The 17,605-nt window shown below is 41.2% G+C and overlaps 3 protein-coding genes across 3 annotated transcripts; all 3 read left to right on the top strand.

The window, feature by feature from the left end:
- The first annotated feature begins 1,453 nt into the window (after positions 1 to 1,453).
- Positions 1,454 to 2,928, top strand: LOC6044735 (opsin-1). The gene is made up of 2 exons (XM_001862163.2): positions 1,454 to 1,611; positions 1,671 to 2,928. The coding sequence occupies exon 2, from the start codon at positions 1,691 to 1,693 to the stop codon at positions 2,804 to 2,806; it is 1,116 nt and encodes a 371-aa protein (XP_001862198.2). The 5' UTR covers positions 1,454 to 1,611; positions 1,671 to 1,690; the 3' UTR covers positions 2,807 to 2,928.
- A 5,566-nt stretch (positions 2,929 to 8,494) lies between these two features.
- LOC6044737 (opsin-1) lies at positions 8,495 to 10,042 on the top strand. The gene is made up of 2 exons (XM_001862165.2): positions 8,495 to 9,357; positions 9,418 to 10,042. The coding sequence occupies exons 1-2, from the start codon at positions 8,641 to 8,643 to the stop codon at positions 9,820 to 9,822; spliced, it is 1,122 nt and encodes a 373-aa protein (XP_001862200.1). The 5' UTR covers positions 8,495 to 8,640; the 3' UTR covers positions 9,823 to 10,042.
- A 5,860-nt stretch (positions 10,043 to 15,902) lies between these two features.
- LOC6044740 (opsin-1) lies at positions 15,903 to 17,262 on the top strand. The gene has a single exon (XM_001862168.2). It carries the CDS (start codon positions 16,063 to 16,065, stop codon positions 17,182 to 17,184), a length of 1,122 nt encoding a protein of 373 aa, XP_001862203.1. The 5' UTR covers positions 15,903 to 16,062; the 3' UTR covers positions 17,185 to 17,262.
- The last annotated feature ends 343 nt before the right edge of the window (positions 17,263 to 17,605 follow it).

Raw genomic sequence — 17,605 nt, 5'->3', positions numbered from 1 at the left:
ACACCCAAAAAGCAAATACTTAAAATTTGGTTTATTGGACCTTTTCAAAAAACAAACTCCAGAAATGAAAAATAACACAACAAAATCTTAATAAATATGACGAACTGCAAATAGTGAAAAACCCTAGAAAAACCTTATTATTTTCCTAAATGAGGCCGCTACAAATATTTTTCAAAGTTTATGGGAAAATTCTAAATTTCGTATTTTATTCGTTTAATTTGGATTTCAAAAATATTAAATTACAACATTTGAAATTTGGTCCTCAAATTAATTTAGAAAAAAAAATCAATGGTGGGAAAATGAGTTTGAGGCGCAAAATAATCTAAGTACGTTAAGCGTTTTTAACTCAAAAAAAATTACTGAATTCTCAAATTTAAAAATTCAATCCTCCAAATTAAAAAAAAAAGTACAAAATTTTTAAATTTGACAATCCTACAATTAAAAAACATTTAAATTAAAAAAATAATAAAAAGATTTGAAAAAATGTTACTAATAATAAATAAAAAAAATATCAAATTTAAAAGTTCCAAAATTTCAGAAAAATCAGACAATGAGAAGTAAGAAAAAAAAATTAGAAAAATCAAAATTAGATATTCAAAAAAATATATTAAGATTTAAAAGTACATTATTAACGTTATTTAAAATTTGAGACACTGAAATAATTTTTAATCGAGACAAATCAAATGTGTCTCAAAATTAAATTTTGTGATGCATTCGTTAATTTTCCGGTGCTAAAAAGTACCAACAATTGTAAAGGGCACTTATTCAGAACAACATGTATTGTGAAGGCAGACAAAAACCAAAATACGAGCGCAACCTATCAAAGCCTGTTGCGCCACGGGCTGATGTACACGCTTACGACAAACCACTCAACTTTTGTATGGCGCAACAGATTTTTTGCGGAACAGAAGAGATGCGCACTTCGGTTTGGTGGTGCGCGGATAATAGTGTTATCAAAATATAGTCACGGAAGCAAACTTTATATTGTCGAACGAAAAATGCTTAAAGTCGTCATCTTGATCAACGATTGTATCAACAATTTGTACAATTTGTTCATACTTTTGTAGACCATAAAATTCCGTCATTTCCTTCGAGATTCAAATTCAATGTAATAGAGAAGGGTTCAACCGGCACATGTTGATAAAAGATAAAAGATCAAAATTTTGATGCAGATATTCGTTTTATGAAATTAAATTCAGAGCATTTTAGAACGATGCTAAAACAAACCTCAAAGATAATTGAAATTGGGTCACATCCAAAGGAATTCCGCATATCGATTTCTGCATTCCTCAGCTGACTGGCGCAAAGGATTAAAATGCCAATGTCTTGTGACCGGCAACGGTAAGAAGTTCGTACGGGAAAAAGCCTTTCTTTAAGTTTAAAGCAACGCCGTAATTTAATTAGAACCCAGGCGCACCTATAAAAGGAGAAGGATTGCCCCGAAACGAACGAGTTGCTTTGGGTAGACCAACCGCAGCCAACAGTACAGTCTAATGCAGTTCTTAAGTCTGAAGTAGTTCGTTTTACGACGATTTTCTTCAGCTTAACTTAAAACCGTTGAAACTTTTAGAAAAGCCGCTAGACGCTGTGAGATAATTACTTTTCCAAAGTGTAAGTTTAAATTAATTACAATGGAATGTTTGCTCAATCGTTTTCTTTAATCCCAACAGAAATTCACCAATCAGAGGAAATGGCAGCATTCGTTGAACCGCATTTCGACGCCTATCAGGCGGGTAATGGAAACATGACCGTCGTCGATATGGTATCCCCGGATATGTTGCACATGGTTCACCCTCACTGGAATCAGTTCCCGCCGATGAACCCGCTGTGGCACTCGATCCTCGGATTTGCCATCTTCTGTTTGGGAATGGTCTCGATGATTGGCAACGGTTGTGTCATTTCGATCTTCACCAGCACCAAGTCACTCAAAACCCCGTCCAACCTGCTAGTGGTCAATCTAGCCTTCTCCGATTTCCTGATGATGTTCACGATGGGACCGCCGATGGTAATCAACTGCTGGCATCAGACCTGGAGCTTCGGACCTTTCGCTTGCGAACTGTACGCCTGCCTGGGATCGCTGTTCGGCTGTGCCTCGATCTGGACCATGACTTTGATTGCGTTTGACCGATACAATGTTATCGTGAAGGGTCTTGCCGCCAAGCCAATGACCAACAGTGGTGCTATGGTCAAGATCCTGCTCGTGTGGGCTTTCGCACTCTTCTGGACTCTGGCCCCATTCTTCGGATGGAACCGATATGTCCCAGAGGGTAACATGACTGCCTGCGGAACTGACTATCTGACGCAGACCTGGTTGAGCCGCTCGTACATCATCGTTTACGCCGTCTTCGTCTACTGGCTGCCTCTGCTCACCATCATTTACTCGTACACGTTCATCCTGAAGGCTGTCTCTGCCCACGAGGAACAGATGCGTGAACAGGCCAAGAAGATGAACGTTGCCTCGCTGCGATCGTCGGAAGCTCAACAGACCAGCGCTGAGATCAAGCTGGCCAAGGTCGCCCTCGTGACCATTTCCCTGTGGTTCATGGCCTGGACTCCATACCTGGTCATCAACTTCACCGGAATCTTCAAGGCTGCCCCGATCAGCCCACTGGCCACCATCTGGGGATCGCTGTTCGCCAAGGCCAACGCCGTCTACAACCCGATCGTGTACGGAATCAGCCATCCGAAGTACCGTGCTGCTCTGTACCAACGGTACCCAGGACTGTCGTGCCAGTCAGACAACTCTTCCAACGACACCCAGTCGGTTACTTCCGGGGCGACGACCGCCTCCGACGAGAAGGCTTAAGTACAAAGGTGAGATAGGACAAACACGGTGATATTTTGGCAATGATTGCTGGATCTTTGTTAGAAAAAAAGATTAGATAGAAAAAATAGAAGCAAATGAAATAATCAATGGATTAAAACGGAGGTATTTTTTTTTTTTTTAATTTTTATCCGAATATTAAATTTTCACATCTCCACGTGCAGTTTCTTAAACTACTCCTACTCTGAACACCTACAATTTAGGTACGGCCGTGCCTGAGATCGTCAACAATCACGCGCTTGACTAAATTTTGACTTTTTTTTTTAATTTCCAAAGATTGTTTAGCATGCATTAAAAGTTTTGAGTGCGATTTTTTTGTTTTATTTATTTTTTCAATCAAGTTTCCATGGGACCACAAAACTATCAAACCATCTAATCCAATAGCTCATAGTTGTTGGAAATTGTCCCAGCCTTCCGATAAAAACATTTTCAGAGTATTTAAACCCACCTTGTTTTTACAAACGACAATTTAAATGGGCCTTATTTCACAGACAATTTGTGCTTAACCTTATCGCCCAATACTCAGTTCCAAAGGCAAGGGGTCAAGAAACAGCTGTCCGAATAACGAAACAAATGAGAGGTAAAGATTTCATTTAAAAATGAAAACAAAATGTCATGCAAAACTTTTTTTTTAAATAATTTTTTTTATTTTATGGTAAAATTTGTAAAACAAAGTTCAGTTTTTAACAATTCTCAAAATATTTAACAATATTTTTTTGTAGCAAAAGCACCCCTGCCAAAGATTTTTCGATGAACTGAGAAAATTTCACAGCAAATGGCTGAATCTGTTGCAGTTCAAAGGGTTTTTGTTAATTTGATTTGGTTAACCGCGGTGGATTTTCTTGAAATAATTCGAACTGTCAAAAATCCACCAAAGCATCTACCACATTGATCGCACAAAAATCTGTGGTAGAAAAGTCAAGCAAAACATTGTAAAAGGTTCAAAGTCCATTTTCAAAACATTGAGAAAAATCAAAATGAAGTTTGGAAAAAGTTTTTCAAATCCTAATTCAAGCTAATGAAGATTATCTAAGAGATTATTCCCTTAAATAGTGAAAAACTATTAAGGCTACGTTGTGCTGTACTTAGAATTACCAAAAAATATATTTTATTCGAGAAAATGGATGAAAAAGCAACAAAGGCCCTGATAAAAATATTTTGCACCATTGGGGGAGAGTTGGCCCTTTTCATTTTAGATCCTTTGAAAACAGTGAAAGTTTCACTTTCCGTTTTGGCCCTTGGCCATAACACGAAAGCCCGATTGTTTTTGTTTACTTTTTTTGGTCGGCCCGTGGCCAAAATAAATCTAACCAAAACAAATCCTAGTCTCTTGTTTGGCCTTTTGCATCCAATCTAATTTTTAAGCATTTTATAATTTTTGGAAGTCTTTTGATTGATTTTAGTGTTAAATATTTTCTGATGTGAGGTGATGGGTGCAATATTCATAGATACCGTCAGAACAATCGCAGGTAAGCCTAGTTTTAAAGAAATCTTTTGCTCTTTTAAGTTAGCTGAAAAATCACGTTACAGAATAAACTGCGAAGTAACGGCCCAGGCTGGCTAAGTCTCCCGAAAAAAACGTCGGAGAAAACGTTCCAGGCATATCCAGAAGAGGAAATTGAAACTTTGGAAGCAACTCCGAACAATCAGCCGACGGATGGTGGTGCTACAGTTCCAAAAACGGTCAATTTTTTATACGAGCCCTCCAAAGAGGGTTATAGAAACGCACGGGTTGACCACTTTTCCGGCTGCAGTTTAATCTGTCCGAGTAGGCCTTGCGGTAAATGGTTTACAGACACGAGCAACATATGGACCTGGTAGTGGTTGGTTGCAGGAACCTGACCCGGCCAAACTAGTGCAGCAGGTCGAACGCGTGATCTACATCGACCCGGGGGAGAAGCAGCTCAAGGCAGTGAAGAGAGAGTAATGTCGTCAGAGTGGTGCTGGTTGAGATTGACCTGTAGGTGGTCAGCTAGTTTCGAGTGTTTAAAATGAAATATATTGTGATCTTTTGACTTTATTCTACATTACTTTAATTTATTCGCCGTGTCCGATTTTAGCTGTTTCAGAAATCTATAAATGTGGTTGCGAATTATACACCTTGATCTCATGCTCATCACACATCACGAATTACACTCAACCGACGTCGTTTTTATGACGACCAGCACGCTCGAATTTCAGTTATTGATTCCGGAACAGCCCTGACTTGTACCGGCCGCCGCTGCTTCCGGTAGCAGATTCTTCTCGGACCCATTTCCGCAGTCGGAATGTTCTCCTTCCGGTCCGCCGCTTTGTGCTGCTTTTTGGTTGTCTTCTTCGAGTGCGACTTGAGTTGGTTGAAAACCTTATTCGACAACTTCATATCGAATTCTGCCCCGTCCCCGGTCGAAAACTCCGGCGGAAATTCACCTTGTATCCGACCCTCGGAATCGTTTTCTCCTCCTTCTCGTTCGTCTCAAACCGATCCCAGTCCGCTTTCGAATCAACCGGAACCTCCACCTGGTCCTCCTTGTCGTACAGCAGCTCTTCCGGAACCATCCGATAGTTTTCAACGAAATCTTCACGCACGAGTTCTTGTTCCGGTGTTTCTCCTCCCGCTTCAACTGCTCATCGTACTCGGAGTCAAACTGTGCCTGCAACAGCTTCGCAATGGCCACATCCGATTCCAGCTGCTTTTGATCGGCTTACTCAATCGCCTTCAACACATCTTCCGGAATCACGTCCTCCACGCGGCGAATAGATGGTCCAGGCCTGCAAGAGAAAAAAAAAACAGCTCAACTCAAATATGTAGACCAAAATTTAATAAGAGCCCCCTCAACAATTCTCACCCCTCTTTGAACGGATCCAGCAGCAATCTCGGATCAATCGCCCGCGAGCTTCCGGCAACGGGTTCCGGTGGCGGAGGTGCTGGCAGTTGCACCGCAGCAGATTCTTCTCGGAAAGTCGTAGCAGTCACAGCCACCTAGTTTGATGGTCGTGTCCAGGGTCAGCATGTTCTTGTTTCGAACACTAAATCATCCACCGCTGATGTCAGTGGTTCCAGGTTGATGAGACCGTCTTTATCGACGCAGCCGGAAGCAGTAATGTGTTCCGTGGCCTCGCCGCTCCGTTCCGTCGCGGTCGCTTGTTGTTTTTCTAATATTTGAAACAAAGGGCCATACTTCGTTCTGGTCTTTGTTTTGAAACACATTGTTTTCGTCCCTGAGCTAATACCTTTACAAAAACAAAACAACCCACTTTCCATATTGGACCTCGGGAGCAAAGGGTCTATGAGAAATCTTCAAAACAAACAAAAAGTTATGGGTTTGGGCCTTTGTAAAATTCTATTTTTTCGCTCAAAAGTGATATTTTTTATACTTGTTTCAATATGTAGCGTTAGGTAAAGGTTCTTAGCATCGTTTGCAACAAAAAAGCTGTTTGTTTACTTTTTTGACTTGGGTCCTTTTACAATGTTTTGCTTGAAGTATCCACCGGTAGATGCTTTGGTGGATTTTTGACAGTTCGAATTATTTCAAGAAAATCCACCGCGGTTAACCAAATCAAATTAACAAAAGCCCTCAAATTTCATGAAAAGTGTTTTGTTTTTCAATTCCGTCGTTAAACTAATTACTTTTCTGTCATTCTTTAGCAATGAAACGGCCTACTTATCTCTACCTTACCTCGTTGGATAAATGTAAGACTCGTGCTGAAAATATCATGTTTTTGCAACTTGTTGGATAAACTATTATTATCTCAGTGTCATCTAATTAGCCTTCAACTCGCGATATCTCGGAAACTTTTGGTTCGCTGCAATGTTCAATGTTAAAATAGTTATTTAATTTATTTGTAAATTTCTCAAGGAATTTCTTCTTTTTTCTATAAAAATAATTACGAATTAGTAGAATCAAGAGTAACCTTTTGAAAGGGCAGAAAACCTATTTCGATTTTTATAGTAAGGCAAAATTTTTTAATTAAGTCGCAACCTCGGTCGCAACAAAGTGTGACAAAGCATAATCTGAGACAAAACAAAAATTTCGGCAAACATGCAAAGTTATTAGATTAAAATGTTACCAAATTTGATATTAGAAACAGTTTTTTTAGGGCATTGCCATAGTCACATGAAGCAAGCAAAATCATCAAACCCAAAACTTTCTGGAAATCTGGGAGTTAATGAAAAGTATTTTTGCCATTTTTGAAGCCAACCCGTCTAGAAGCGGAGTTGGCTCTTGGAGGGTGACTTTTGCGATTAATGGGGCACGATTTCTTGTACATTTTTACATACGTCTCTTACCTACATTTTTTATGGCAACGGTCTTTCCGTATTACCGACCTTAAATACTTGGATAAAGGGTTAGTTTATTTGGATGATCCAGAATTACATAAATAATCCACCAGGTATCCGATAATGCTACTGAACAAAATTCCATAAATCAAAGAGAACGCAACAAACCTTTTGATCACCCACCAGCACAGTAAAGCACCTGCTTATTTATTGTGGAAGTCCTGCTGAATCAATGAACCGCAACGGCCGACTGCTTACGAACAAACTGCTTCCAAAGGACTGACCTGCCGGTCCAAAACACCCCGCACCCAATGCCCTAGGTATAAGGACCATTGTAATTAGCGGCGGAATTATTATCTCTGCATATTTTCCCGTATGAATTTACCGTTTCCATCAGCCACTCCACTAGGATAATAGGCTTAAAGGGCATGGTTGGTGAAAATGTGGTGATAATTCCCACCGAAAAAAAAATGTGTAAAAACATGCAGTCAAAACAAGTGCAACCCCAAGTGCTGCTGTATAGGAATGAGGAAGTACGAGCTCGGGTAACCGATTCCTTATCCGTGTATGTTGAATGTACTGCATTTTTCAAAGACTTACTAAAATACAGTCAAAATGGAAGCAATGTTCTTACTAATCATTCAGTGTAATATTGATATAATTAATCGACAGACAATCAGACGTGAAACCATATCCCAAATTGGGTCCTGAAATTAAGCTTTAATTTATGATATTATTGTTCACATCGATAAAGTTTATTTTTCTGAGTAAAATGACCCTTTGAACGACCGCTAAGGGTCTAAAATGGATTTTTAATTCAATTTTTAAAAATTAACTTCACGGCCTTTTTTGACGGAAAAGGTCCTACTTGACAGCTCGTTCCAAGGGGCCCATAGTTGATCCATCGAAAAAATGTTGTCTTGTCAATATTTTTTTTATTTTATTTTTTTTTTTGCATAAAAAGGAAAAAAGTGATCAAACATGGTTAAGTAATCGTGTTTTTTACCTTTGTACATAAAAATTCACATAGGGCTTTAGTACCCAATTGTCAACCGGTGAATTTAAAATTGATGTGGTGAATTTCTGAATATTCAAATTAACCGTTATTTTTTAGTGAAACTTGCGTCTTTTTGTCTGAGATTCATATCTCAGCCAAAAATGTATGTTTAGGTATGTCTAATATACTATTTTCCTATTCTAAATGTTATTAACTTTAATTTTGTTGAAGAATGGGCAACAGACGGGTGAAAAGTCCCAAAACACAAAACTTATCCCGCGACTTTTTGCACTCATTTCGCGACGGAGAACTCCCCGTTGGACGACCCGAGACGATTTAATCTAATTTACACCGTAAGCGCAACCGGAGCAACCGGTCCGTGAAAGGAGTAACCGTATAAATAGTCAGTGGCCGCCAAGGCTGGACTCGAGTCGCTCTCGAGATTCGGCGGAAGAGCCCCAGGGTGTGCGAAGTCCTAAGAAAAAAAAAGTGTAGAAACCTGTAACAACAGTTCAAATTTCTCAGTTTTCCAAGGAAAAAAGTGAGAAATCAGTGAAAATGTTGGGTGAACCATCTCTGCCAATGGCCCTCTCGTGGGGATCAGGGCCGGTGAGCAACATGACCGTTGTGGACAAAGTTTTGCCGGATATGCTGCATCTGGTTGACGCCCACTGGTACCAGTTCCCGCCGATGAACCCGCTGTGGCATTCTATCCTTGGATTCGCCATCTTCGTGCTGGGATGCGTCTCGGTTATCGGCAACGGATGTGTCGTCTCGATCTTCACGGGCACCAAATCGCTGCGTACTCCGTCCAACATGCTGGTGATCAACCTGGCCTTCTCCGACTTCCTGATGATGTTCACGATGGCCCCGCCAATGGTGATGAGCTGCTATCACGAGACTTGGGTGTTTGGACCGTTGATGTGCCAGGTTTACGCCATGTTGGGATCGCTGTTTGGCTGCGTGTCGATCTGGAGTATGACCATGATCGCCTTCGATCGTTACAACGTGATCGTGAAAGGCCTGTCCGCTACACCGATGACCTTCAACAATGCGCTGCTCAAGATCGCCTTCATTTGGGCTAACGCACTGATCTGGACCCTGGCTCCGATGTTCGGATGGAACCGATACGTCCCCGAGGGCAACATGACCGCCTGTGGAACTGACTATCTTACCCAAGATATTGTCAGCACTTCCTACATTATGGTGTACTCGCTGTTTGTCTACTGGTTACCTCTGTTGATGATCATCTACTCTTACACGTTCATCCTGAAGGTAAAATATAGTTGGTGGAGTACGGCTATCAATAAACAATAACTAACCCTTGTTTTCCAGGCTGTCGCTGACCACGAGAAGAACATGCGCGAGCAGGCCAAGAAGATGAACGTGGCTTCGCTGCGATCGTCGGATGCCGCCAAGCAGAGTGCCGAAATAAGACTGGCCAAGGTCGCGCTGGTGACCATTTCGCTGTGGTTCCTGGCCTGGACGCCGTACCTGGTCATCAACTATACCGGTATCTTCAAGGCGGCCCCGATCAGCCCACTGGCCACCATCTGGGGATCGCTGTTCGCCAAGGCCAACGCCGTCTACAACCCGATCGTGTACGGAATCAGCCATCCGAAGTACCGTGCGGCGCTGTACAAGAAGTACCCGTCTCTGGCCTGCTCAACTGACTCTGTCAGCGACGATCAGTCCGTGGCCTCCGGAGCTACTGTCGCATCGGACAACAACAACGCTTAAGCTTATCGCAATCGGGAAATGAAGACTAGACTCATGCATGTTTTACCTTAGCAAACCATCGGGACACAAACCCATCCCAAGTTTTGCAGTTCGATGCCACTATTGACAGTGCATTACTTGCCAATTTGTGTCCTTGTTCCTCTTTTATGATGATCTCCTGATGTGACAGTAGTTGAGTAGTGATAGCAATAAAATAGATATTTATTACCAAAACAGCAAACAAATGTTGAACTCCATTGATGGCATGCCAACCCATTCCAAAATTGGGAAAACCTATAACTCAATGGGGAACAGAACTCGCTACACAGAAAAAAAATCCGATAAATTTACATCATTTATGATGTACCAAAAGTGCACGTCATTAATGATGCGAATTTACATTAAATTCATTTTAAATTTAAATGACATCCGACGTAAAACTGCCGAACAAACTGTGCTCAAAAATCATGTAAATTTCCGATGAAACTTACGTAAATTTACCAAAGTGAAAAAAAATTTTACTCCGTTGAATCTAGAATCAGATGTAAATTTCAATCGCTTTTGTAAGATTTTGCTTAGAAACAAGCGAAAGGCGTAGAAAATAACATCAGAATCTAGATTCAACGGAGACTCATAATATTCCTTCATGGTTTTGTTAAGCGTTTTTGCGGAATGCAACGTATTCTAACAAGATTTCATTTGATTCACAATAAAACTAAAGAAGATCTGAGTAGAAATTTCAAAATATTATACTGAAACTGTACCTGATTAATTCATTCAATGCTGTCATCAGCTGACGCGAGTTCCTGGTCGCCAGCGCTCTCGACATGCTGGTGCTGTTCAGCGCCTTCGGCTTCCTGCATCTGCAATTGAACCTGCTGCGCATCGCTGGCCATCGCCACTTCCTTGAACGTGGTAAACGTCACCAACACCGACGATTCATCCTCTTGAAATGGCTGGATCGCAATGTTTCCGTCGGCTCCCAGCTGTTCCTCGTAGGCGCCCTGAACTTGGATCATCTAAAGCGTCCTTCGCCGCCTTGCAACAGCTCATCCTGCGACTGGGTGTTCTTGCTGTCCGCATTCGTTGTCGTTCGGCGATTCTCCAGCGGTACTTCCTCGACGATCGAGCGAGAAAGTGCCGCTGGAGACGACTGTTCGCCGTCGTTGTACAACCAAGGCAAGGCATCTGCCGCAGCAACCGATTTCTGTTGGTTTTCACGTTCACGTTTCAGCGTTGGCATATCGGCCTATGGAACCAGAAGATGGAAGAGAGAGAGAGAGAGAGAGAGAGAGAGAAAGAGAGAAAGAGAGAGAGAGAGAGAGAGAGAGAGAAAGAGAGAGAGAGAGAGAGAGAGAGAGAGAGAGAGAGAGAGAGAGAGAGAGAGAGAGAGAGAGAGAGAGAGAGAGAGAGAGAGAGAGAGAGAGAGAGAGAGAGAGAGAGAGAGAGAGAGAGAGAGAGAGGGGGGGGGGGGGAGAGCAATCAAACATTAGCAATTCACCAACAACTAACTATATTGCATAAAAACATACCATTGACTTAGTGTTGACTGTTTCTGCACCAGCTACCGCCACCGTTTTACTCTAAACAGCAGAACATGGACGGTGTTTGCACGGTCAACGATTCAAGTGTCGGAACGGCATTTTCCGAAACACTGTCCACCGGCGACCGCTGCTTTAAATTGTGCACTGGAACCTGTTTTTGCAAGTAGCCATTGCCACTACTTCCCGGGGACTGAAAATCCTCGGTGAGGTGCATCTTGGTGAGAGAGCTGGCGAGCATTATGACGCCACCGAACCTTTGCTTGATCTACTCTTCCAGCAAGTTCCGGATCTGATCCGACGAGTCCGTTTAGAAGGAATTCATAAGCTTGCGGGTGTCGAGAAAGTGTCGATGTCGATCACCGATGGCATCATATGGAATGACTAAGGTGGAAGCATTTGATTAGATTAAGAATATGTTTTTATAACCCAATCGCTTACTTATGACTCGTCTTTTACAAAACGCAGAAAAATGTTTTTATTTCACATCATCCCGGGGTGTACGTCGAACGACTTTTCAAACCGGATTAAAGAAATTATCACTTAAAAAATGTATTATCGTAACATTCTGTTCACCAAACTGATAACATGTCGACCTGACAGATCGCTTTTCAGATGCTTTTCAAAATGAATGAAACAAAATAAACAAGCAGTACACGGTGCAGCAGGATTAACATAAAGCATTATATAAATTTCTTATGTGAAGTACTAGAATGAGTAAAACATACCCAGAGTTTTTTTTTATAGGGTCCTATAAGGCTTTCTAGGCCCGGTGAAAAAAATATAATTTAACTCAAAAATGACGAACTCCTCGTCACAGTGTCCTGATGCAAACAATGATCGAGCTGTAGCTGTCACAGCCCTGCGAAGTATGTTGGCTGACATATCGGGCAGTCAGTTAAAAAAACCAGCTAGAAGTCGCCTGACAAAAAAATTTTGCTAGAAAGAGATAGGAAACCTGATGCAAACAAACGTCCAGCTGTCATGTAAACATACTTTCAATGTGTTGGTAAATTTGTGACTAGAAAGCCTTATAAACATCGGCTTCATCCATAAAGTACGTCACGCAAAAATCAGCCAAAATTTACCCCCCCCCCTCCCCCCCTTTGTCACGCTTTTCCTATACTTATAACATGCAATGTCACACTTGCTCAGACCCCCTCCCCCTAGAGCGTGACATACTTTATGGATGACGCCATATGAAAGACAGCTGTCTACTAGTAGCTTATAAGTCCTTTAAAAAAATCTCTAGATACGGTCATGACAGTCATATTGGAGACCCTAAATAGGGAGACCGGTCTAAGTTTGCTAAATCGATCTGGCAACGTATGTTTTGAGCTCGGCTACACTGATAATTTTTTCTGGGCGTTTCGAGGTTGTGAGTTTAGGTGTTTGTACTTGCAGACTGCTGAACTTTTAAACGTTAATTCTTTTTCTAAAAAACATAAAAAAAAAACAAAACATTAAAGAACCAAAGACTAAGTTTTAAAAGAAAACAAATCTAGAGTTTTTTTTTCTTGTGAATAGGTACAATAAACAAAATTTTGTTTTTTTGCTCTTTGTGTGTTTTTGAATAACCCTGAATCAAGGCGATTTTAAATCATCCAAAATACAAAAAAAAAACAAACTTTGTTTATATGACCTTTTATAAAAACTCCAGAAATCATCTTGCTTAAGTTAGTTGATGATTACATAAAAAACGAGCAAGATACACTTCATCGTTCTTCTTTTCAAATACAATGTTTTGATAAATTTACTCAAGATTGTCATGATGTAACTTGTTTATACTTCGTTTAGTTTTCTATAGTATCATTTTTGAAAATTTTCTTAGTTGGTTCTTAGTTGGTTTTAACAGATGTTTTAGCCAAATTATTAATGAAAACTTTTTTGCTCACTTCCTACTCGGCTATTTATTACTCTTTCTCACTTGAAAACGTTTTTAATAAACTGTAATTGAACATCAAAGATCTAATATGACAACATTGAGTTATTGATGGAACGACATGCTATTTCCCAAATTTTTCTAAAACTTACTGAAACATGAGCGAAACGAAAAATTAACTCAATTTTCCTATTCTTACTTATTTGATCGCAGGAGTGACATTGACATAATTTGAATCGGTAGAAAAAAATCTCAAATTTGGTCCCCAGCTTGGACAAAATCAAACTCTGAATTGAGTCTTATAGTATACAGTTGATTTTTTTGCACAACGGTAAGAAAAGAAGCTTTTAAATCATTTCGAATTGCAAAGTTAATTTTTCAAAATTAATTTAGAAATTTTAGTTGTACATAGTATTATTATAGACTAATTATTAGTCTATGGTATTATTGTGTTGATAAAAATAAGTTTTATCGTTGTAAAAAGCATAATCGTCAATTGGGTACTAAAGCCCTATGTAAATTTTTATGTACAACGGTAAAAAACACGATTAAAAACCATTTCTGATCACTTTTTTTCATTTTAATGCAAAAAACAAAATTTACAAGACAACATTTTTTCGATGGATCAACTATGGTCCCCTTGGAACGAGCTGTCAAGTAGGAGCTTTTCTGGGTCCTAAAATGAAGCTTAGAATGCTGATATTATTGTTTACAGCGATAAAGCTTATTTTTCTGAGTACAATGACCCTTTGTACGACCACAAAGAGTTTAAAATGGATTTTTAAATCAATTTTGAAAAATTAACCTCGCGGTCCTTCTTGACAGAAAAGCTCCTACTTGACAGCTCGTTCCAAGGGGACCATAGTTGATCCATCGAAAAAATGTTGTCTTGTCAAAAAAAAAATTTGCATTAAAATGAAAAAAAGTGATCAGAAATGGTTTTTAATCGTGTTTTTTACCGTTGTACATAAAAATTGACATAGGACTTTAGTACCCAATTTATGTTTCATTTTAGGACCCAATTACATTTTGAGGGAGGTACTAGAATACACGTGTAGAAAAAAGTGTATCATTCTTTAAGAGTGTTAGCTAAGCCATGAGTGTTAGCAACCGGGATACGTTTGACGTTTGATTTTTTGTTGCATCATTTTGACGTATGATTTTTTCAATGTTTTTGTGTTTAAAAAGTTGATCAAAAATAATTGGCAAAGCCCCTCTTTGTATATTGTGAAAACTTATTAAAACTTCATTCGTCAACATACGTGAAAGGTCGGAAAACATCAAAAACGCCTGCCTGCAGTACAGCTGCATGGATTCCAGCAGGGCAATCAACTGGTCACATTGTTCAGCTAGACCAGCACGACCCAGTCGAGCTTGAACCGCCCTTAGTGGACGAGGGCACCGGAACGTACCGCCAGCTTTTCCATCCATAGTAGCTGAGGATGCTGTCATTGGCAAAGTATTAAATCTGCATCCGAACCCGGCACCCTCAAGGAGCTTTGTTTTGTGCTCGGGAACGCACAACAACAACAAAGAAAACTTGCGTCATGTAACTCCTCACGTCAGGGTAAGAACAAGGAACGCAGGAACCTGCCTTTTTAAAGTGAAAGTTGACATCGAATTATGTCCGGACCCAGTTAATTCCGTCAAACGACCCAAAAAAGTACATTTCTAATGTAAACAAACTTTTGTCGCAAAAGAACTCCAGCAAAACAATGTAAATGAGCCAACGACGAAGGTAAACAAATAATCTACTCTGATTGTTTTAAATGCAAACATCAACTGTCGTGAGCAGGATGGACAGCTTGTCAACACTTCGGCTTGGAGCTATTTACATTGTTTTGCTTGTTATTTTTTACTGATAAATTACCTTACTCGGCAAATTCAATCGGTCTGAAATTGGCCCCTGGCCAAGTGCGTCTTTTCTGAACCTAAACTGCACCCGAATTGCATTTCGATCATTTCAAAACACTTTATTTGACGAGCGACTGGTCCGAACTAAAACAAACCAGCTCAAACAAACAGCATTGCTGTTTTGTTTTTTGCCTTCTGTCAGTGACAAAAATGAATGCTTTCAATATTTACATTTAGCAAATTTTACAATCGTTTCGACATTTACATGTTTATGTTTTTTGGGCATTCAAATTAATGAAATTCATTGCCAAAATTTTCACTTAAATCAGTTTTGGCAATTACGTTTAATTTCATTTTTCATTTTGGCTCTTTACGTGGAAAACAGCCAGTTAAATCAATTTTCAAAATTACATCGAGCATGTTTACGTGTGAAACATCTATTCAGTGTCCTGTAAATTTACATTTTTTTTTTCTGTGAGAAGAGAGGCTCGTCCACTGTTTTTGACGTCACAAAGCGAGATGCAAAAAAACGGTCCAGCACAAAACCAGGTTCTTCTTGCGTCAAAAGAGCTTCAATATCTGACCTTCTAAAACTGCGTTTCAAGTTTGTTCGATTTCATTCATTCATTTCTTGCACGTGGCACGGTCAATAAACGTTCTATGCGAGCGTTAGTAAATACGACGACTTACATAAGGAGAACCACCGCGCGGACTATTGGCCATGCAGGGATTAACTTATGAAATTATGAATTATCCGTACGGCCCTAATCTAATTACAGGACGGGCCCCGCCTCGATATAAAAGTCCGGGGAATTTCGGCATTGAATCGAGTTGTTCTTTGGTTCAACATCAATTGCCGTGCTAAGAGTTTGTAGTCCTTTTTGTGATAGTCTGAAGTAGTTCGCTGAAAAAGGCGATTTTCTTCGACTAGTTCCGGTTCCTTGGTGGTAGAGAGTGGTAGTTCAACGGAAGTGATCTGCAACAATGGCATCGTACGCAGCGTGGAATGCCGCCCAGTCCGGACTGGGAGCGATGGTGAACCTGACCGTAGTGGACCGGGTTCCGGCCGATATGCTGCATATGGTGGACGCCCATTGGTACCAGTTCCCGCCGATGAACCCGCTGTGGCACTCGATCCTCGGATTCGCGATCTTTGTCCTGTGCTTCATCTCGCTGGTTGGAAATGGCTGCGTGGTTTACATCTTCACCAACACCAAGACACTCCGAACCCCGTCCAACCTGCTAGTGGTCAATCTAGCTTTCTCGGATTTCCTGATGATGTTCACGATGGGACCGCCGATGGTGATCAACTGCTACCACGAGACCTGGGTCTTTGGACCGTTTGCTTGTGAACTGTACGGCATGTTGGGATCCCTGTTCGGCTGCGTCTCCATCTGGTCAATGACACTGATTGCGTTCGATCGTTACAACGTCATCGTCAAGGGTCTCTCGGCCAAGCCGATGACCAACAACGGTGCCCTGCTGCGAATCTTCCTCGTGTGGGCTTCCTGCCTGGCTTGGACTATCCCTCCATTCTTCGGATGGAACCGATATGTCCCCGAGGGTAACATGAGCGCTTGCGGAACCGACTACCTGACCGACACCTTCCTGAGCCGCTCGTACATCCTGGTATACTCGGTCTTTGTCTACTTTGCGCCTCTGCTGATGATCATCTACTCGTATATCTTCATCATCAAGGCCGTGTCCGCCCACGAGAAGAACATGCGCGAACAGGCCAAGAAGATGAACGTAGCTTCGCTGCGATCGTCGGAAGCCCAGAACACCAGCACCGAAATGAAGCTGGCCAAGGTCGCCCTCGTCACCATCTCCCTGTGGTTCATGGCCTGGACTCCATACCTGATCATCAACTACACCGGAATCTTCAAAGCGGCCCCGATCACCCCTCTGGCCACCATCTGGGGATCGCTGTTCGCCAAGGCCAACGCCGTCTACAACCCGATCGTGTACGGAATCAGCCATCCAAAGTACCGTGCTGCCCTGTACCAGAAGTTCCCGTCGCTGTCCTGCACGGATGCCGTCGACGACAGCCAGTCGGTGACCTCCGGCACTACCACCGTGGTCAACGAGGAGAAGCCCTCGGCTTAAGCTGCACGTTGTAACGGTCTCGAGTATTTTTCTGTTAGTTTCTAGTCAATTTTCGTTAATAAATGCAAGTGAAGAGTACGCCAAAGATCTTTTCAATATACGACCGCAAAAATCCCACACTAATCTTGATTCTGGGAAAGTCTGTAATTCCCATCGACTTTAAATGAGTCAACTGCGAGTTTAGCGACACTTCAAACAAACCACATTTAATAGCTTCTCACTTAATTTGTTGTTGTACATATTGTGTCCAAAGTGCAATGAAAAGAAGTGCAAAAATGCGTTCAATATTTGCATTTTAAATCAATACCTAAACGCTACTTTATTCATCCCATTCATGCGGAGGCTTGTCCGCTAAAGTGTGTGTCGCGTGGCACGACTAATCGGTATTACAAACAACACGAGTAAAACAATCAGAACGGAA

This window comes from Culex quinquefasciatus, chromosome 3 (assembly GCF_015732765.1).
Source record: "Culex quinquefasciatus strain JHB chromosome 3, VPISU_Cqui_1.0_pri_paternal, whole genome shotgun sequence".
NCBI classification, from domain to species: Eukaryota; Metazoa; Arthropoda; class Insecta; order Diptera; family Culicidae; genus Culex; species Culex quinquefasciatus.
The sequence above is the reverse complement of the archived record's forward strand: the minus strand, read 5'-3'. Positions and strand labels throughout refer to the sequence as shown.